Source organism: Neomonachus schauinslandi, chromosome 10, assembly GCF_002201575.2.
Source record: "Neomonachus schauinslandi chromosome 10, ASM220157v2, whole genome shotgun sequence".
Classification (NCBI taxonomy): domain Eukaryota; kingdom Metazoa; phylum Chordata; class Mammalia; order Carnivora; family Phocidae; genus Neomonachus; species Neomonachus schauinslandi.
Window position 1 is genome coordinate 92,138,971 of NC_058412.1, and position 23,374 is coordinate 92,162,344.

General features: G+C 40.2%; 1 protein-coding gene across 3 annotated transcripts in view; it reads right to left on the reverse strand.

Moving 5' to 3' along the window:
- Window positions 1–18,241, reverse strand: part of XRN2 (5'-3' exoribonuclease 2) — an 83,450-nt gene extending 65,209 nt beyond the window's left edge. For 2 of the 3 annotated variants that reach the window (XM_021700739.2, XM_021700738.2), the window contains exon 1: window positions 18,072–18,216. In XM_021700739.2, coding sequence (XP_021556414.1) covers window positions 18,072–18,146 — 75 coding nt within the window. In that variant the 5' untranslated portion in view covers window positions 18,147–18,216. Of the gene's footprint in view, window positions 1–18,071 lie in introns of all 3 variants that reach the window. The other variant, XM_021700740.2, reaches the window with a different exon arrangement.
- Between the last annotated feature and the right edge of the window lie 5,133 nt (window positions 18,242–23,374).

The window sequence follows — 23,374 nt, forward strand, 5'->3', positions numbered from 1 at the left end:
GCGGAGCACAAAATGGGAACTTTTAGAAGTCTGCTCCGCTGAGGGACGTCACTCCAGTGGCTAAGTGGGGGGGTGGAACCCTCGTGGGACAGTGTGGTCTCAGGACCCTCGGGGTCACAAAAGACCGGGAGTGCCTGAGTGCAGCAGAGCTCCCAGGTATCAGAACAGGGAAGCCGGCTGCGGAGATGGAGCCCAGGCGCGGGCTCTCAGCTGCGAGTTGCCATAAACCGTGATCCGCGGCAGTCTGGCCACTGCTCCTCCAGCAGGGTCCCAACAAGCGGCAGATCTGGGGAGACTCCCCTTCATCCCCCGGGAGGAGCGGCAGGGGAGCGCACCACAGGGATCTGCTGGGTTTGGAGACTCCACCCGGGATCGGGTGCCAGAGATAGAAACGCGCAGTCACAGGCCTGGTGAGCACGGAGTGCGGCCGGAGACAGGGGAGAGGGGAGTGACTAACGGCTTTTCTCTGGGGGCTCACTGAGGAGCAGGACCTGAGTTCTCGGCTCCTCAGAGCAGGAGATTGGGAGGCCGCTATTTTCACTCTCCGCCTCCAAAGCCGTACGGAAAGCTTGCAGGGAACAAAAGCTCTGGAGAGCAAACCCAAGCAGATTACTTAGACCGGACCGGCAAGGGTGGGGCAATTCCGCCTCTGGCAAAGACATTTGGAAACCACGGCAACAGGCCCCTCCCCCAGAAGATCAGCGAGAACAGCCAGCCAAGACCAAGTTTACCGATCAATGAGAACGGCAGAACATCAGTGCCAGGGGAATACTGCACATAGAATTCATGGCTTTTTACCATGATTCTTTAGTCTTTCAAAGTTAATTTTTTTTTGAATTTTTCTTCTTCCCTTTTTCAACCACCATCTTATCAAACCCTTTTTTAAAAAACATTTTTATTTTTCATTTTTAGAGTCATATTCTATGCCATCATAGTAGCTACCCATATTTTTGGCATATATATAAAAGTTGCTCTCTTTAAAATTTTGGGATGGTTTCTTCTAACAGATCAAAACATACCCTAAATCTCTAGTGTATGGTTCTTTTCTACTCCCCTGCCTGATCATATTCTTTTTTTTTTAAGTCCTCTTCTTTCTTTTTTCAAACAACTTCTTATCAATTCCTTTTATAAAATTTTTTACAATTTCCATTTTATAGTCATATTCCATCCCTTATTCATATCAAACCTTATTTTTGTACATATGTAAATTTTTCTTTCTTAAAATTTTGGGAGGCACTTTCTTCTAACAGACCAAAATGCACCCAAAACCAGTGTGTGGCACTGATCTATATACCAGCCAGATCATATTTGATCACATTCTGTTTTGTTTTGTTCTGTTTTTGTTTGTTTTTATCTTTATCTTTTTTTTTTTTCTCTCTTTCCCTTTCTTTTCCCACTGCTTCAGGTCTTTTCTGATTTGTTTAGAGTATATTTTCTGGGGAAGTTGTTACCCCGCTAGCATTTTGTTCTCTCATTAATCTATTCTCCTCTGCACAAAATGACAAGACGGAAAAAATCACCTCAACAAAAAGAAAAAGAGGTAGTACCGACTGCCAGAGACCTACTCAATACGGACATTACTACGATGTCAGATCTAGAGTTCAGAATCATCACTGTAAAGATACTAGCTGGGCTTGAAAAAAGCATGGAAGTTATTAGAGAAACGCTTTCTGGAGAAGTAAAAGAAATAAAATCTAACCAAGTAGAAATCAAAAAGGCTATTAATGAGGTGCAATCAAATATGGGGGCGCTAACTGCTAGGATAAATGAGGCAGAAGAGAGAATCAGTGAGACAGAAGACCAAATGATGGAAAATAAAGAAGCTGAGAAAAAGAGAGATAAACAACTACTGGATCACAAGGGCAGAATTCGAGAGATAAGCGATACCATAAGACGAAACAACATTAGAATAATTGGGATACCAGAAGAAGAAGAAAGAGAGAGAGGGGCAGAAGGTATAATGGAGCAAATTATAGCAGAGAACTTCCTAATTTGGGGAAGGAAACAGGCATCAAAATCCAGGAAGCAAAGAGAACCCCTCTCAAAATCAATAAAAATCGGTCAACACCCCAACATCTAATAGTAAAACTTACGAGTCTCAGAGACAAAGAGAAAATCCTGAAAGCACCTCGGGACAAGAGGTCTGTAACCTACAATGGTAGAAACATTAGATTGGCCACAGACCTATCCAGAGACCCGGCAGGCCAGAAAGGACTGGCAGGATATATTCAGAGCACTAAATGAGAAAAATATGCAGCCAAGAATACTATATCCAGCTAGGCTGTCATTGAAAATAGAAGGAGAGATAAAAAGCTTCCAGGACAAACAAAAACTAAAGGAATTTGCAAACACAAAACCAGCCTTACAAGAAATCTTGAACGGGGTCCTCTAAGCAAAGAGAGAGCCTGAAAGCAATATAGACCAGAAAGGAACACAGACAATATACAGTAACAGTCACCTTACAGGCAATATAATGGCACTAAATTCCTATCTTTCAATAGTTACCCTGAATGTAAATGGGTTAAATGCCCCAATCAAAAGACACAGACTATCAGATTGGATTAAAAAACAAGACCCATCGATATGCTGTCTGCAAGAGACTCATTTTAGACCCAAAGACACCCCCAGATTTAAAGTGAGGGGGTGGAAAACCATTTAACATGCTAATGGACACCAAAAGAAAGCTGGGTGGCAATCCTTATATCAGACAAATTAGATTTAAACCAAAGACTGTAATAAGAGATGAGGAAGGACACTAAATCCTACTTAAAGGGTCTATCCAACAAGAAGATCTAACAATTGTACATATCTATGCCCCTAACATGGGAGCAGCCACTTATATAATGCAATTAATAACAAAAGCAAAGAAACACATCAACAACAATACAATAATAGTGGGGGACTTTAACACCCCCCTCACTGAAATGGACAGATCATCTAAGCAAAAGATCAACAACGAAATAAAGACTTTAAATGACACACTGGACCAAATGGACTTCACAGACATATTCAGAACATTCCACCCCAAAACTGCTAGAACTCATACAGGAATTCAGTAAAGTGGCAGGATAGAAAATCAATGCACAGAAGTCAGTGGCATTCCTATACACCAACAAGACAGAAGAAAGAGAAATTAAGGAGTTGATCCCATTTACAATTGCACCCAAAACCATAAGATACCTAGGAATAAATCTAACCAAAGAGGCAAAGGATCTATACTCAGAAAATGATAAAATACTCATGAAAGAAACTGAGGAAGACACAAAAAAATGGAAAAACGTTCCATACTCATGGACTGGAAGAACAAATATTGTGAAGATGTCAATGCTACCTAGAGCAATCTACACATTCAATGCAATCCCCATCAAAATACCATCCACTTTTTTCAAAGAAATGGAACAAATAATCCTAAAATTTGTATGGAACCAGAAAAGACCCTGAAAAGCCAGAGGAATGTTGAAAAAGAAAAGCAAAGCTGGTGGCATCACAACTCCAGACTTCCAGCTCTATTACAAAGCTGTCATCATCAAGACAGTATGGTCCTGGCATAAAAACAGACACATATGGAACAGAATAGAGAGCCCAGAAATGGACCCTCAACTCTATGGTCAACTCATCTTTGACAAAGCAGGAAAGAATGTCCAATGGAAAAAAGATAGTCTCTTTAACAAATGATGTTGGGAAAATTGGATAGCCACATGCAGAAGAATGAAACTGGACCATTTCCTTACACCACACACAAAAATAGACTCCAAATGGTTGAAAGACCTCAATGTGAGACAGGAGTCCATCCAAATCCTAAAGGAGAACACAGGCAGCAACGTCTTCGACCTCAGCCGCAGCAACTTCTTCCTAGAAACATCACCAAAGGCAAGGGAAGCAAGGGCAAAAATGAACTATTGGGACTTCATCAAGGTAAAACGCTTTTGCAAAGCAAAGGAAAGAGTCAACAAAACCAAAAGACAACCGACAGAATGGGAGAAGATATTTGCAAATGACATATCAGATAAAGGGCTAGTATCCAAAATCTATAAAGAACTCATCAAACTCAACACCCAAAGAACAAAGAATCCAATCAAGAAATGGGCAGAAGACATGAACAGACATTTTTCCAAAGAAGACATCCAAATGGCCAACAGACACATGAAAAAGTGCTCAGTATCGCTCGGCATCAGGGAAATCCAAATCAAAACCTCAATGAGATACCACCTCACACCAGTCAGAATGGCTAAAATTAACATGTCAGGAAACAACAGATGTTGGTGGGGATGTGGAGAAAGGGGAACCCTCCAACACTGTTGGTGGGAATCCAAACTGGTGCAGCCACTCTGGAAAACAGTATGGAGGTTCCTCAAAAAGTTGAAAACAGAGGTACCATACGATCCAGCAATTGCACTACTGGGTATTCACCCCAAAGATACAAAAGTAGGGATCCGAAAGGGTACGTGCACCCCGATGTTTATAGCAGCAATGTCCACAATAGCCAAACTGTGGAAAGAGCCAAGATGTCCATCGACAGATGAATGGATAAAGAAGATGTGGTGTATATATATACACAATGGAATATTATGCAGCCATCAAAAGGAATGAGATCTTGCCATTTTCAACGACGTGGATGGAACTGGAGGGTATTATGCTGAGCGAAATAAGTCAAACAGAGAAAGACATGTATCATATGACCTCACTGATATGAGAAATTCTTAATCTCAGGAAACAAACTGAGGGTTGCTGGAGTGGGGGGTGGGGTGGGAGGGATGGGGTGACTGGGTGATAGACACCGGGAGGGTATGTGCTCTGGTAAGCGCTGTGAATTGTGCAAGACTGTTGAATCTCAGATCTGTCCCTGTGAAACAAATAATGCAATATATGTTAAGAAAAAAAAAAAAGAAGACAGCAGGAGGGGAAGAATGAAGGGGGGGAAATCGGACGGGTAGACGAAGCATGAGAGACGATGGACTCTGAAAAACAAACTGAGGGTTCTAGAGGGGAGGGGGGTGGGAGGATGGGTTAGCCTGGTGATGGGTATTGCGGAGGGCATGTTCTGCATGGAGCACTGGGTGTTATGCACAAACAATGAATCATGGAACACTACATCTAAAACTAATGATGTAATGTATGGGGATTAACCTAACAATAAAAAAAAAAAAAATCCCTAGGAATAAACTTAACCAAGAAGGTGAAAAAACCTGTGCTCTAAAAACTATAAAATACTGATGAAAGACTGAAGATGACCCAGATATTCCATGCTCAGGGACTGAGAAAACCAATATTGTTAAAATGTCCATACTATCCAAAGCTATGTACAGATTTAATGCAATCCCTATCAAAATACTAATAACGCTGTTCACAGAACTACAACAAATAATACTAAAGTGTGTATGAGATCACAAAAGACCCCAAATAGCCAAAGCAATTTTCATACAGAAGAACAAAACTTCAGGTATTACAATCCCAGATTTCAAGATGTACTACCAAACTGTAGTAATCAAAACAGTATGGTACCGGCACAAAAAGAGATACAGATCAGTGGAACAGAACAGAGAACCCCGAAATAAACCCATGCATATATGGTCAATTAATCTATGACAAAGAAGGCAAGAATATACAATGGGGAAAAGACAGTCTCTTCAACAAACAGTGTTGGGAGAATTGGACAGCTGCATGCAAAAAATGAAACAATCATTTTCTTACACCATGCACAAAAATAAACTCAAAACGGGTTAACGGGGGCTCCTGGGTGGCTCAGTTGGTTAAGTGACTGCCTTCGGCTCAGGTCATGATCCTGGAGTCCCAGGATCGAGTCCAGCATCGGGCTCCTTGCTCAGCAGGGAGTCTGCTTCTCCCATTGACCCTCCCCCCTCTCATGCTCTCTCTCTATCTCATTCTCTCTCAAATAAATAAATAAAATCTTTAAAAAAAAAAAAAAAAAAACGGGTTAACGAAGGACCTAAATGTGAGATCTGAAACCATAAAACTCCTAGAAGAAAACATTGGCAATAATTCTCTGAGGTTGGCCATAAAAATAGTTTTCTACATATGTCTCCTCAGGCAAGGGAAACAAAAATTAAACTGCTTGGACTATACCAAAACAAATGTTTGCACAGTGAAAGAAACCATCAACAAAACAAAAAGGCAACCTAGCAAATAGAAGATATTTGCAAATGATCTATCCTATAAGGGGTTAATATCCAAAATATATAAAGAACTTATACAACTCAACACCAAAAGAAACCAAATAATCCAATTTAAAAATAAGCAAAGGCCCTGAATAGATATTTTCCTAAAGAAGACCTACAAATGGCCGACACAGGAAAAGATGCTCAACACCACTATCAGAAAAATGCAAATCAAAATCACAATGAGATATTCCATGCCTGTCAGAATGGCTAAAACCAACACAAGAAATAAGTGTTGGCGAGGATGTGGAGTAAAAGGAATCCTTCTGTACCGTTGGTAAGAATGCAAAGTGGTGCAGCCACTGTGGAAAACAGTATGGAGGTTCCTCAAAAAGTTAAAAACAGAATTACCATATGATCCAGTTAATTCCACTACTGGTATTTACCCGAAGAAAACAGAAACACTAATTCAAAAAGATATATGCACCCCTATGTTTACTGCATTATTTACAACAGCCAACATATGAAGTGACCCAAGTGTCCATCCACAGATGGATAAAGAAATTGTGATATATATATATGTGTACACACACACACACACAAACAATATTAGCCATTAAAAAGAATGAGATCTTGTCATTTGCAACAACATGATGGACCTAGAATATAATGCAAAGTGAAATAAGTTAGACAGTGAAAGATAAATACGATATGATTTCACTCATATGTACAGTTTTAAAAACAAAACAAAACAAAAGACAAAAAGACAATCAAATAACAGACTGTTAAATACAGAGAACAAACTCATAGTGGCCAGAGGGGAGGTGGATGAGGGGATGGGTGAAACATATAAACGGGATTTAGAATGCATTACACCCTGATGAGTACTGAGTACTGTATAGAATTGTTGAATCATACTGTACACATGAAACTAACACCGCGTACATCTAAATAACACTGTGTGCCAATTATACTTCAATTAAAAAATAAAATAAAAAGCTGTTGTAAAAAACATTTTTAAAAACACCAGCCTTGGGGCGCCTGGGTGGCTCAGTCGTTGGGCGTCTGCCTTCAGCTCGGGTCATGGTCCCGGGGTCCTGGGATCGAGCCCCGCGTCGGGCTCCCTGCTCGGCGGGAAGCCTGCTTCTCCCTCTCCCACTCCCCCTGCTTGTGTTCCCTTTCTCACTGTGCCTCTGTCAAATAAATAAATAAATAAATAATCTAAAAAAAAAAAAACAAACCACCAGCCTTTTAATACATGACAAATGAAAAAAATAGACCATTCAACAGTAAAAGTAAAGATTTCAATACTCCACTTTCAATAATGAGTAAAACTAGACCGAAGATCAATAAGGAAATAGATGACGTGAACACTATTAACCAACCACATCCAACAGATTTCTATAGAACACTCCACCCAACAACAGAATATACATTCTCAACTGCATATGGAACATTTTCCAGCAGGCCAAACACTAGGCTATAAAACAAATCTCAAGAAATTTAAAAGCACAAAAATAATTCAAAATATGTTCTCCAGCCACAATGAAATGAAATTAGAAATAAAAGGAAGAAATCTGGCAAACTCATAAATATGTGGAAATTAACACACTCATGAATGAATAACCAGTGAATTGAAGAAATCAAAAGAGAATTCAGAAAATACTTCGAGGGGCGCCTGGGTGGCTCAGTCGGTTAAGCGGCTGCCTTCGGCTCAGGTCATGATCCCAGAGTACTGGGATCGAGCCCCACATCGGGCTCCCTGCTCAATGGAGAGCCTGCTTCTCCCTCTCCCTCTGCCTGCCTCTCTGCCTACTTGTGCTCTCTCTCTCTCTCTCTGTCAAATAAATAAAAAAAAAAGAAAGAAAGAAAGAAAGAAAATACTTAGAGATGAATGAAACGGAAGATACAGCATACCAAAGTCTAGGGTATAGAGTCAAAGCAGGGTTCAAAAAAAAAACATAGCTGTAAATGTCTATATTAAGAAAGACCTCAAATCCATAATGTAACCGTGCATACATGCACCTTGAGACACTAGAAAAATAATAGCAAATTAAACTCAAAGCCAACAGAAGAAATGACATTAGAGGAAAAATAAAATAGAAAATAAAAAGATAAAGAGAAAAAACCTATGAGACCAAAAAATTGGTTCTTTCAAAAGATCAACAAACCTTGTCACTTTGACCTAGAAAAAAAAAAAAAAAAAAAAGACAAGCTACAAAAATGACAAAATACAAAAAATGACAAAAGAAATAATCTGAATAAACCTATATGAGGCAAAACCAGTAAAAAGAAAAAGAAAAGAACTACCCACAATTAAAAGCCCAAGCTTAGGGATGCCTGGGTGGCTCAGTTGGTTAAAAGCATCTGCCTTCAGCTGAGGTCATGATCCCAGGGTCTTGAGATCGAGTCCTACATTGGGCTCCCTGCTTCTCCCTCTGCCTGCTGCTCCCCCTGCTGTACGCACCCACTCTCTCTCTCTCCGACTCCTGACAAATAAATAAAATCTTAATTAAAAAAAAAAATAAACCCAAACCTAAATGGTTTCTCCACTAAATTCTACCAAAGAATTAATACCAGCTCTTCACAAATTTTTCCAAAAAAAGGGAATACTTTCCAACACATTTTATGAGGCCAATATTATCCTGATAACCAAAACTAGACAAAGATATCACAAGAAAACAAAACTACAGACTCTTATGAACATGGATGTAAAAGTCCTCAGCAAAATACTAGCAAACTGAATCTGGCAATATATGAAAAGAATTATACAGCATGACCAAGGTAGGACTTATCCTAGCAATGCAAAGTTGGTTTAACAACAAAAAATCAATTAATGCAATACATAACATGAATAGAATGAAAGACAAAAATCACATGACCAACTCAATAGATATAAAAAAGCATTTGAGAATATCCAACACCCTTTCATGATTAAAAACAAAAACCAAACAACTCAAAAATCTAGGAATTGAAGATAAGTGCCTTACATAAAGGGCATCTACAAAAAAAAACAGTTGACATCATACTTAATGGTGATGAAGTAGATGGTTTCCCTTTAAGGTTAGGAATAAGGCAAGGATGTCCACTCTTTGCCATTTCAATTCTGAACTGTCATGGAGGTTCTACCCAGGGCAATTAAGCAAGAAAAAGAAGGAAAAAGCATCTAGATTGTAAAGGAGGAAGTAAAACTCCTTATTTGCATGATGTGATCTCGTATATTAAAAATCCTAAGGAAGCCACTAAAAAATTATTAGAATGAGTTCAGCAAGGTTGCAGGATACAAGATCAATATAAAAAAAGCAATTTAATTTCTATACACTTGCAATGAACAATTCAAAAATAAGAAAATAATTCATCATAACAGTATCCTAAAACTAAAATTAATCAAAGAAATGTAAAATCTATACTCTGAAGTGGATTGTAAAACTCATATGCAATTGCAAGAAAGCCAGAATATAGAAAATAATCCTCAAAAAAGAATAAACTAGAGGACTTATACTTCCTGATTTCAAAATTTACTACAAAGCAACAGTAATCAAGACACTATGGTACCAGGATCCCAGGGTCCTGGGATCGAGCCCCACATTGGGCTCTCCGCTTGGCAGGGAGCCTGCTTCTCGCTCTCCCTCTGCCTGCCGCTCCCCCTGCCTGTGCTCACTCTCTCTCTGTCAAATGAATAAATAAAAAATCTTTAAAAAAAAAAAAAAAAACTACAGTGAGATATCAACTTCACACCCATTAGAATGGCGAAAATAAAGTCAGGTAACAAATGTTAGTGAGAATGTGGAGAAACTAAAACCCTGAAACCCTGCTGGTGGGAATTAAAATGCTGCAGCCACTTAGGAAAACAGTCTGGCAGTTCCTCAAATAATCAAACATAGAGTTACCCTATAATCCAGAATTCCCACTTCTAGGTATATACTTCGTAAATGAAAACAGGTCCACACAGAAACCTGTACGTGAATGTAGCACCATTACTCATACCAGTCAAAAGGTGGAAACCCAAAAGTCCGTCAACACACAAATGGATAAACAAAATGTGGTATATCCACAAAATGAAGCATTATTTAACCATAAAAAAGGAAGTACTGATACATGCTATAACATGGACGTACCTTGAAAACATAATTTTTTTGTTTTTAAGATTTTACGTATTTATTTGACAGAGACACAGCGAGAGAGGGAACACAAGCGGGGGAGTGGGAGAGGAGAAGCGGGCTTCCCGCGGAGCAGGGAGCCCAATGCGGGGCTCTATCCCAGGACCCCAGGATCATGACCTGAGCCAAAGGCAGACATCAACGACTGAGCCACCCAGGCGCCCCTGAAAACATAATGTTAAGTGAAAGAAGCCACCCAGAAAAAAACACAGACTATATGATTCCATTCACATGAAAGTCACAAGAGAGAAATCTATAAAGACAGAAAGTAAACTAGTGGTTGCTTAGGGATACGAGTAGCAGAGGGAGGGGTTAGTGGGTTGGTAGCTACAGGGTACAGGTTTCTTTCTGAGGTGATGAAAATGTTCTAAAACTGACTGTGGCGATGGTTGCCCACATCCATGAATATACAAGAAACCATTTAATTATAAATTTTAAATGGGTGAATTGTATGGTACATAAGTCATGTATCTCAATAAAATTATCTAAAAATGTAGCAGCCATCTCCCCCAAAAATATTATACTGAGCAAAACTGAATGCAGAATCAGGAACCAACAGCCTCCTTGTTCATTACTGTCCCTCCCCCCCCCTCAGATTAGTGCCAGTCATAAAAAAAAGTACTCAATCAAATAGAAGGAAGAGAGAAAAAAAAGCAGGGTAGGAAACCTGGATTTCACTACATAAAAACAGAGCACTATCTTACACTACACAATATTACCAAAAGTTAGACACAAATATATCCCCACTTTTACTTGAACATACAAACTCCTGAAACTTAATTTAGCAATAACATTCTGAAATATCAAGTGTCTGTACAAAGCAATGTTTGAAGCACTTAACTCGTATTAATTGATTTAATTCACACAACTACCCTGTGTGGCATATACACCACTGATCTTCATTATTCATGAATTCTATTATTTGCTAATTCACCTACTTACTAAAAATTTTTTGGTAACCCCCAAATCAATATTTGCAGCACTCTGTCATTCACAAACATGAGCAGAGCAGTGAAAAATTTGAGTCCACCAACATGAACACTCCCAGCTGAAGTCAAACAAGACGCCATTGCCTTGTTTCAGCTCTCACACCGAAATAACCAGAGGACAGAGACTGTAGGGAGCAGCGCAGTATAATGCAAGAAGCGCTAGTTCTTTAGAGTTTAGGAGAGTTTAAGGCATTTTTCTTTTTCTTTTTTTTTTAAAAAAGATTTTTATTTATTTATTTGACAGAGAGAGAGACACACACACACAGAGAGAGGACAAACAGGCGGAGCAGAAGGTAGAGGGAGAAGTAGGCTCCCTGCTCACCAGAGACCCAGACATGGGGCTCTCGATCCCAGAACCCTGGGATCATGACCTGAGTCTAAGGCAGATGCTTAAAGGACTGAGCCACCCATGCGCGCCAAGGCATTTTTCTTAAGAATGGAAAGCTAATGAATGGAGGCCTATATAAAGCCAAGGACACAAAGTGAAAACCTGATGGTTGAATGAATAGAGTAGTTAAATCAAAAGTAAAGATAAAATGAAGTAAAAAATACTCAATCCAAAAGAAGTGGAAATGGAAACAATGAACAGATGAAACAGAAACCAGCTCATAAATTTAAATCTAACCATACCAACACTCACGTGAAATGTAAATGTCCTTAATGCCCTGCTTACAAAGTGGAGACTAGGAAAACAGTCTGGCAGTTCCTCAAAAGGTAAACAGAATTGCCACAAGATCCAGTGATTCCACTAGGCATATACCCCAAGAGCTGAAAGCAGGGACCACTCATAGATATATACCCTAAGCATTGATATGAATACAGATAATTATACACCAATGTTGACAGCAGCATTATTCACAATAGTCAAAAGGTAAAAATAACCCAAGTGCCCAAACAAAATATGATATATATACATACACACAAAATGGGATATTATTAGCCTTAAAAAGGAATGAAATTCTGATACATGCAAACATGGTAAGTCTTGAAAACATTATGCTAAGTGATAATCCAGACACAAAATGACAAATATTATACGATTCCACTTACATTAGGTAACTAAAACAGGCAAATTCACAAGACAGAAAGTAAGAGAGGAGGGAGCACAGAGAATTATTGTTTAACGCATAGAGTTTGTTTGGGACAATGAATAAGTTCTAGAAATGAATAATGGTAATGGTTTCACAATACTGTGAGTACTTAACATTTAAAAATGGTTAAAATAGCAAATTTCATATTATGTGTATTTTGCCACAGTAAAAAAAGGAAGAGATCATCAAACAGTATACAAAAACAAGACCTAACTCTATGCTGCCTATAAAAACACACACTTTAAATATAAAGACACAAAAAGAAATAGACCTAGTCAGAAGATCTGGCTATCTTAATATTGAACAAAACAGATTTCAGAACAAAGGGGCAGGGATACCAGGGATAAAAAAGATAATTTTTAAAAAGATTTTATTTATTTGAGAGAGAGAGGGAAAGCATTAGTGGGGGAGGGGCAGAGGAAGAAGCAGAGAATCACAAGCAGATGAGGCGGGGCTCAATTCCACGATCAAGATCACGACCTGAGCTGAAACCAAGAGTCGGATGCTCAAATGAGTCACCCAGGAGCCCCCAAAAAGTTAATTTCTCAATGATAAAGGAGCATATTCTTCAAGAAGACATAATAATCCTAAGCATTTATGCACCTTATAAAAGAGCTACATAATGCAAGGAGCAAACACCAACAAAACTGAAACAAAAAACAGATGTAGCCAAATAATTATATATATAATAGATTTCCATACCCCTATCAGTAATTGATAGAAAAAACAAAATTAGTGTTGTTCAACTCTTCCACATCCTATCAACCAACATGATAACATTTACAAAACACTCCACCCAACAGCAGAACTTACATCTGTTTTAAGGCAAAACGACATTTACCAACACCATATTCTGGGCCATAAAACAAATCAGGTAAACTTTACAAAGATTCAAATTATGCAGACTATGTTCTCCGACAGTGAACTAAATTAGAAATCAGTAACAAAGTCTAAAATCCCCAATATTTGAAAATTAAGTAAGAGTTATAAATAACCAAAGGGCCAAAGAAGTCAAAAAGTCTATTAGAAAGTATTTGTTACTGAATAAAAATGAAAACACAACATGTCAATATTTGTGGGATGTAACTGACACAGTAGTAGCAGGCACTCCAAAACTACATGAGAAGAAACAATGTATCAAAGCAATGACCTCAGCTGCCATCTTAAGAAATGAGGACAAGAAAAGCAGCTAAACCCAGGGTGAGCTTAAGAAATAAATAACAAAAATAAGGGCAGAATTCAGTAAAAAGCAGAAGAAACAACAGGAAAAAAAGATGAATGAAATCAAAAGCTAGTTCTTTGAGATCACTCTAGCCAGACTGATAATGAAACAAAAAAGAATAATTACTATCAGGAATGAGAAAGATGACATCACTACATTTTCTACTGAGAGCAAAAGGATAGTAAGGAATTCCACGAACAACCTTATGTCAACAAATTTGACTACCTAGATGAAATGGACAAAAATCAAAACACACAAACTCCTTAAAAAAAAAAAAAGATAATCTGAATAGCTCTATGTTCACTTAAAGAAACTGAATTTGTTGGGGCGCCTGGGTGGCTCAGACGGTTAAGCATCTGCCTTTGGCTCAGGTCTTCTCCCTCTCCATCTGCCTGCCGCTCCCGCTGCTTGTACTCTCTCTCTGTCAAATAAAAAATTAAAATCTTTTAAAAAAAAAAAAAGGAAAAAAAGAAACTGAATTTGTAGCTAAAGAACTCTCAAAAAACTTTAGGTTTAGATGGCTTCACTGGTGAATTCTACCAAATACTTAAGGAAGAAATAAAACCAATTTTACAAAAAGTTTCCCAGAAAACTAAGAGGGCATACACTTCACAACTCAATCTGACATCAAAATTACTCTGAAACCAAAAGTGGACAAACACCTAAGAACACTGGAAGACAAATACCCTTTCTGAGCATAAAGGTAAAAATTCTCAAGAAAACTTTAGTCAATTGAATCTAACAATACATAAAAATAATATACCATGATCAAGTGGGATTTATCCAAGGAATGCAAGGTGGTTTAACAATTAAAAAAAAAAAATCAATGTAGGGGCACCTGGATGGCTCAGGCAGTTAAGCAGCTGACTCTTGATTTTGGTTCAGGTCATGTTCTGATGGTTTTGAGATGGAGCCCCACGTTGGGCTCTGCACTAGGCATGAAGCCTGCTTAGGATTCCTTCTCTCCCTCTGCCCCTGCCCCCCTTTCTCCCTCTCCCTCTCTTAAAAAAAGGGGGGGGGGGGCAAAAGATCTGAATAGACATCTCACTCAAGAAGATATATGGAAGGCAAATAAGCACCCAGAAAGATGCTCCACATCATGTCATTAGGGAAATGCAAATTAAAACCAAGAGATAAAACTACATTGGAAGGACTAAAACTGAAAAAATTAACCATACCAGGTGTTGGCAAAGAAACAGAGCAACTAGAACTCTCATAAACTACTAGTGGCAATGCAAAATTGCACAACCACTTGGGAAAACAGTCTGGTAATTTTTCCTTTTGAAATTACCACATATCTACCATACAATTCAATCATTTCACTCCTAGGTATTTTCTCCAAAGAAATAAAAGCATACATCCACACAAAGGCTTGGACACCAATGTTCATAGTTGTTTTTTGGGTTTTTTTGATGGTCCAAACTGGAAGCAATCCAAATGTTCCTTAATCAGATGAATGAATAAATAAAATTTAATATATGCACAACATAGAAACTACTCAAAAATAAAAAGAAACAAACTGCTGCTACACGTAACATGAATAAACTTCAAAATAATTATTCTGAATGAAAGTAACTGAACCACGTTAAAAAAAAAAAAGAATGCCTACCATGTAATTCCATTTATACACAATCATAGAAAATAAAAACTTATCTATAGATTCAGAAATATACCAGCGGTTGATTAAAGATAGGCAACAGGGTGGGGCTTTAAGGGGAAATAACAAAGGGGCAGATGGAATGTTTTAGAGTATTGTTTATTTATCTCCATTGTGGTGATGGTTTCATGGATGTACACATAAGTCAGTATCTATTAAATTGTACACTTAAAATATGTGCAGTTTGGGGTAGGTCAATTACATCTCAATAACTCTGCAAAAGGGGAGGGGGGAAGGGAGAACAGAGAGAAATGAAAAATAAATCAATCAGAGGCCCAGTATCCAGAATTCAGAGGGCAGAGAAAAAGGTCAGGAAAAAAATCAAAGAACATCCTCTAGAACTGAAGAACACAAGTTTCCAGACTCAGTCAGCCAAGTACTGATCAAAATGAATTTAAATTTTTAAAAAACCTATACCTAAGTACATAATCATGAAAGCTTACACTACCAAGGATATAAAGATCTTTAAAAAATTCAGAAAGAAAAATAGATCAACTACAAAAGAATGAAGCAGAAGAACACAGAAATTAAAGAGCATGGTGTTCCACTGGCTCTGACATTAGCTGAGTGACCTTAAGTATATTACTTAACCCCTCTGTGCTTCAGTTTTCTCATCTATAATAGTAATAATCATATGGTTATGAAGAATTCATAAATCTGTAAAGTGCCTAGAACAACACTTGGTACATGTTAAACACTACATAAGTGTGTCGGTTAAATAAATAAATCACATTTACATTCAACTTCTCATCAACAACACTGGATGACAGAAGTCAAAAGAACAATGCTTTCAAGGTTTTAAGGGAAACGTATTTTCAAACTCAAAATACGTTTAGCTAATGATCATTCACGTGTACAAGGATACAACAGACTCAGAAAACTCATATCCCACACAGCACTTCTTAAGAATTCGACTGAAAATAAAAACCAAGGATTTAAGCCAAGAAAGATGATCAGAACACAGTACCTCCAACTGAAGAAAGAAATTGTTAAAAATCTCAAGAAACAGCTTTCCAGGAACCCTAAATAACCAGGTGTGACAGCAATAGAAGTAAAAAACCTCAAGAAGCAGTCTCCAAGAAGAAAGAGGACTTGATAGGCTGAGACAAGAGGGAGTTTGGACTGGGAACGACCTAAAGAGGAAAAGAAAAGCAACACCAAGAAAAAGACAAAAGCAGCACATAACCTGAATCGGCATAGTGAGAATAACTGACAATAGTATTTGATTTTTTCAGCTTTTATTTATTTAAAGATTTTATTTATTTGAGAGAGAGACAGAACAAGCCGGGGGGGGGGGGGGGCGCGGCAGAGGGACAAGCAGACTCCCCGCTGAGCGCGTATCCCAACTCGTTGCTTGATCCCAGGACCCCAAGATCATGACCTGAGCTGAAATCAGACGCTTAACTGACTGAGCCACCCATGTGCCCCTAATTTTTTTAGCTTTTAAAACAAATCAGTATTGCCAACGCCCTGACAATTTAAATTTTGGATGCCAACAAGGGAAAAGTGTTGCTGACGAGCTGAGGTGAAGAGTAAGGGCAGCCGGAGTAGAAAAGCTAATACCTAAGCTTCGACAGTGAAAAGTCAAGTGATCTTCATATAGAAGATACAATAAAAAATAAAGGCACATTAAAATTATCAACTTTACCCTTAGGAGAAATAAAGATAGCGATGTACTATTATTAGGAGGATGGGGGGGGGAGATTGCATGAGCGACTAAATCCTCTTCTATCATAGCTAGAAATCCACAGCTAGACCCAAAACCAATAAATCAGGAATAAGCATGATATTCAGAAATAGAACCAAAACAGAAGTGGTTATCACTAGGAAGTAAAAATGGAATGAGATGTACGTTAAATTTGATAAAAGTTTTAAAAAACAAAGGAAACGAGCATTCAGTTTAACAGTTTCTCTTTGAGAAAAAAACAAGGAATACTGGGAATACCATCAAAACAAGGCTTTCAATTCCCCCCTTGGATAACAAATAAAAATCAAGATCTCACCACCTTTACCAAAAGAAGTAAGTTTTCACAGTGACGGCTGGGTACTTCCTTCAAAAACGAAGAGGTGGGAGGCAAGATGTGACCCTGAACCTTCCCAATCCAAAAATTCTAATTAAGAGTACAAAATCGAACTTGGACTGGAAACACGGAAACGATAAATATAAAACTGAAGAATGGGCAAAAGTCTATATATGTATTAACAAACTAACAACAAAGTGTATTGTTCGAGTGCATCCAGGAATTCCGAAAATTTTAACAAGCAAGCTGTCCAACAGTAGGGGACCTAGACAAGGGGGCACTTATCAGACTTCTATCTTGCCCTAGACGGCTGCTTTTGCCGTCGAATCTAACTACAGCAACAAATGGCCTCTCGCACTGGGGTAAACAACAAAAAAGCTCGCCGCCGGGTATTACTTTATAAGGTTGTTAAAGTCCAGGACCAGCATCTGAGCAGGCCCAACCAACTAACTCTGTGGACGGGCCGGGAGTGGTTCAAAAGCCTAAGACTCTTCCGAAACCCAAACGCGCGGTGCCGGGAGGAAACAAAGCCGTGGGCGGGGCCTTCCGGTCCCGGAAAAAGCGGGCCAGGGAGGAACAGCCCTCAAGCGAGTTCGTACCCCTCTCAGCCCTCGCCCCGCCCCGCCCGCTTTCCCGGGCCCCGACTCCGGGTGCCGGCGCCCAACCGCCTGTCAGACCGCCGCTGTCCGCGGGCCGACAAGGCGGCGCGGGACCCAGCACGGTGACCCCGGGGCTGGCGGCGGGCGCCGAGGGCCGCGGCCTAAACGCGCCTGAGCACCGGGCTTTAGCCGGGCGGCCGTGGGGCGCCTCCTCACCTTCTCTTCCACGCAGTTGACAATGATGGACGGGTACTTGCGGCTGAGCCAGCGAAAGAAAGCCGGGACTCCCATTGCGGCTGCCCAGCTGGAGGAAGCGGCCCGGCGGGCGGACGAACGTAACCAGAAACGAGCAGGAGCGGCGGCCGCGGGCACCGGCACTTCCTCCCACGTGCGCGCCGGCGACGGGAAGTGACGTCACGACCGCGCCGCCGAGGACGTCGACCGGCCGAGGGGCGGGGGCGGGGTTCTGGTGCGGACGGAGTGGGGAGGGCTGGCGGGGCCTGGCATGGCGTGCTCGTTGTAGGTGGGGCTGGACCCAGAGTCCGTGCTCCTGCGCGTCTGAGTCGTGTGGGTCCCAGAGCTATGCCTTCGCCGCAGCTTACCCGGGATACCGGAATCCCGGCGCTCCGCAGGTCCCCGGGGAGCTCTTTGTAGGTTTATCACTGTTTCTCACCTGTCTCAATTCACAAAATCAGAGCATGTTTAGAATGGGTTTAGCCACTCGTTAGCTCTGTTTCCTGGTTTCTCCCGGTTTTGTGGCACTGTACGTATCTGGTCTATTAAAAGGAGTACTTTTAAATATTTTGCCCTCACGATGTTTGGTTTGCATAACGAGTTCACTCTGAATACTTAAAAAATGGAATCTAGCCGGCGTTTAGCATTTCATTCAAATTTCCAGCTACATTTATGAGTATAATTGCCGATGTCTGGCGGGTTTTTTGAGCGTTTATTATGTGTGAAAGCATTGGCTAAGGGATTATCTCATTTAATCGTCACTTGAGCCTTAAGGTACCATTACATCTTTATGTAACATAGGAGAAAGTCAAGTTGTAGGGGGATTTACTCACTTGTTTATTCACACAGCTTGTGTTTCAGTCCAACTAAAGATCATTTAATCCTCTATCCTTGCACTAAAAGGATACTTTTATCCTTTGTTTTGTGGTGGCTTCAAATATATTTTCCCAGAGTATAAAAAGAGAGGTCTGGAAGAGGATGTATTTATGTCCATTTGCTCAAGCTTGGAAGTCTCTCTCCCTGGAATCCCTTCTTGGCTTGACAAATCACACTCAATCGTAAAGGCTCACCTCAAGAGGCTTCTGAAGTATTTCTCCTTGCTACCTGGCATGCAATATTCATTGCCCCCTCCTCTGTGATCTGATGCCATTTTGCTTAAACTTGTGGAAATTAGAGAAATTGTTATCCAATATTTTACGTAAGGGCAGCTGAAATAATTTTTTGTAATTTTTTATTGTTATGTTAATCACCATACATTACATCATTAGTTTTTGATGTAGTGTTCCATGATTCATTGTTTGTGTATAACACCCAGAGCTCCATGCAGAACGAGCCCTCTTTAATACCCTTCACCAGGTTAACCCATCCTCCCACCCCCCTCCCCTCTAGAACCCTCAGTTTGTTTTTCAGAGTCCATTGTCTCTCATGGTTCATCTCCCCCTCCGATTTCCCCCGAAGGGCAGCTGAAATTATTAAAGTCTATGGTGAAACCCCTCATTTCTCCTGGAAACAGCTCCTCCTCCTCAAGTATTTGGTTTCCTTGGGAGGTGCTGTGTTCTTATATGAACACACACACATCATATCGGGGGTTGGACAGCTGGGTAAGTTAGGCCACTGAGAGTCCTTGCCCAGCATTTTTGAACTTTGAACCATAAGGAAGCTAAGGTACCCCTCCCAGATGGTTGAAACCTGAAAGAGAAGAATGGGATTTGTTTCCAGTCTGCAAAGAAAGAAGCAGATTTTAGTTCCTGGTTGGTTTTTTTTTTTTTTAAGTGGTTTTTTTTTTAAGATTTTTTATTTATTTATTTGAGAGAGAGAGAGACAGAATGAGAGAGAGAGAGAGAACACAAGCGGGTGAGGAGCAGGAAGAGAAGCAGACTCCCCTCCGAGCAGGGAGCCCACCATGGGGCTCGATTCCGGGACTCCAGGATCATGACCTAAGTTGAAGGCAGACACCTAACCGACTAAGCCACCCCAGCGCCTCCCGGTGGTTTTTGAGTACAGCTAAATCCCTCTTCCTGCAGTTTGGTTGCTAAACCTGTCCTTTAATTCCAGGAACCAATAAATTCTTCTTTTGCCCTAAGCTGGTTTGGGCTAAGTTCCTATCCCTTGCAAAGGAAACAGGACAAACAAACCAGTAATGGCATTTGAGAAGTACACAACTAATTCACTGGGTGCTAAAATTGCTTTTCATGAAAGAGGTACAAAAATTGAAATTTTGGGCAGAAAAAGGGAGGGTAAAAGGCAGAGAGGAGAGGGAAACTGAAATGTGGGAGGAGGATATGAGCTGTGTTCTGAGATACCTTTCTCAGCCCAGGGTTTCCAGTAAAATCTACCAAACTCAGTCTGGGTGTCAGTTTTGTTTAAATCAAAAAAGAGGATGAGTCTCATATTGGGGTCACTGTTGTCTAAAACCGTAGGCTAGGCAACATAGCAGAGCTCTAGAAGCAGAAGTGAGGAGAATTTATAAGCATTGGAAATAAAACATTTTTGCCTAGACTTGTGGGCAGAGAAAGGCCTCCAGCTGACATCTGGATTATATTAGTGTGAAGAATAATATGAAATATATAGAAACCAGTGTTTTAAAACATTCATAAATTTATGTTAAAGTTCTATTAATATTGTAATTATAGAAAAGAATCTTTGAGAAATTTTTGCCTACTATTTCTCTCTGGATTACCAAGTGCTTCCTTTCCCTCATTGTCTTTATAGAATATTGTGAATAACATGATATGTTTGAAATAATAGTTGTGATGGTTAATTTTATGTGTCAGTTTGACTGGGCCACAGAATGCCCAGATATTTGGTAAAATTTTATTCTGGGTCTTTTTGTGAGGGTGTTTGCATATGAAATTAGCATCTTAATTGGTAGAGTAAAGCAGATTGTCCTCCATAATGTGAGTAGGCCTCATCAAATCAGTTGAAGGCCTGAATAGAACAAAAAGACCAGCCTCCCTGAGCAAGAGGGATTTCACCAGCAGACTGCCTTCAGATTCCATCTGCACCATCCGCTTTCCTGGATCTCCACGCTGCCAGCCTTTGGACTGGATCTGCACCCCCCTCCCCCACACTGTTCTAGGTCCTGGGTTATCCAGCTCACACTGCAGATTTGGACTCAACAGTCTCCCTAATTGCATGAGCCAATTCCTTATTTTATATATATATAAATATATATATATATTTCTATTTATCTGGAGAACCTTGACTAATACAGATTCTGGTACCAGGAGTGGTTCTAGAGGACTAGAATCTTAAGGATGAATTTTCTGAATTGGTTTTGGGGCTTCTGGAATTGGCTGTCTAATCTGATTAGATTTGAAGACACTAATGACTGTTTCCTGTAGTAAAGAGAGCACTGATAGTCCACAGCATGACCTGGCAAAATATCACCATTGGGTATCCTAATCCACCTAATTAACTTGTAAGAAGCAAGGATCTGGGTGACCGTGTATATGGTACTTCAAACATTTTTGTCAAACCAAAAAATAGATAATGAGATTGGCTGATTGCCCCTAACATCACTGAGCAAAGTAGGGGAAGAAAAGGATGAGCTCAGGGATTCAATTTCCCAACTCAAGCATCACATAAATGACTTAATAGTGTCTATCTGCCCTGGAAGAGACCTTTATCACCTACAGCAGGGCTGAGATTGCTGAGAGCCAAACTCAGAACCTCATTGTGGAAGTGGCTGACCTTCAACACACATTGAATTCTCAGCCTCACAGGTGTCTGCTATTAAGGTAAAGGCACTGATTGGGAAGGAATGAGATCCTGGAAATTGGAATGGGGACATGTGAGAAAACTGATGGAGTTGGGGGCCTTAAGACTGCTAATTCTGATTTGTCTTTGCCAGTAGAAACAGCCTCTCTATTCCCACTTGTGGGGATTTAATCTGCATTACCTGCAGAAAGTGTAATGGCTTCTCCTCTGGCAGTTGCCCTGAAAGACAATACTGATTCTCCTCAGGACCTACTCTCACCACCCCTCTTTGCTTCTAGGCAATGTCTTAGTCTGTTTGGGCTGTCATAACAAAATACCATAGACTGGATGGTTTATAAACACTAGAAATTGATTTCTCACAGCTCTGGAAGTTGGGAAGTCCAAGATCAAGGAGCTAGCAGGTTCAGTGTCTGGTGAGGACCTGCTTCCTCATTGACAGTCCTCTTCTCACTGTAAGAAGAGGTGAGGGATCTCTTTAAGGTGTCTTTTATAAGGGCACTAATCCTGTTCATGAGTAGCCACACCTCCCAAAGGCCCCGCCTCCTAATATCATCACCTTGGGGGTTAGGATTTCAACATAGAAATTTGTGGGGAGCTCAAACATTCATTCTATCTATAGCAACCTGTAATTAAACGCAAGTCCCAGCAGGCCACTAAAAGTGAGGTGCAAAATGTGACCCATGAGGTGCACTACCTTCCAAAAGAACTGCTTGAGTTTTCTAATTTATAGAAACAGAAATCCAGAGAGTATGTGTAGGAATGGATATTAAGTGTGTGAAATAATGGTAGAAGAAACCTCAAGTTTGGTCAGGCCACATTTATTGAGATGGGCACACTGAGCAGGGATTCTGTATTGAATGTTGCAGCTTGGGTGGGGGGGGGGTGTTAAAAAGGACTCTGACAGTTTGTTTGGTTGGCTAAAACATGGATAAAAAGATGGCCCACTGTAAGTGAGTTAGAAATGCTGGACCTGCTTTGGTTTAATGTAAAAGAAGAGAAAACTCAGGCCTGGTTTACAGATGGTTCTGCCTAATATGCAAGCACCACCCAACAGTGGACAGCTGCAGCACTACAGCCCCTTTCTGGGACATCCTGAAGGACATTGGTGAAGGGAATCTTTCCAGTGGGCAGAACTTTGAGCAGTACACTTGGTTGTTCATTTTGCTTGGAAGGAGAAATGGCAGATGTGCATTTATATACTGATTCATGGACTGTGGCCAATGGTTTTGCTGGGATCAAGGACTTGGAAGGAACACAAGTTGAAAATTGGTGAAAAGGAAGTCTGGGGAAGAGGTATGTGAATTGATCTCTCTGAGTTGGTGAAAAACATGAAGATATTTGTGTGCCATATCAATGCCCACCAAAGGGTGACCTCAGCAGAGGAGGATTTCAATAATCAATTGGATAGGATGACCCATTCTGTAGAAAACAGCCTCTTTCAAAGCCATCACTTTCATTGCCCAGTGGGCTCATGAACAAAGTGGCAAATGGAGGCAGGGATGGAGGTTATGCATGGACTCAGCAACATCAACTTCCACTCTCCAAAATCAACCTGGCTACAGCTG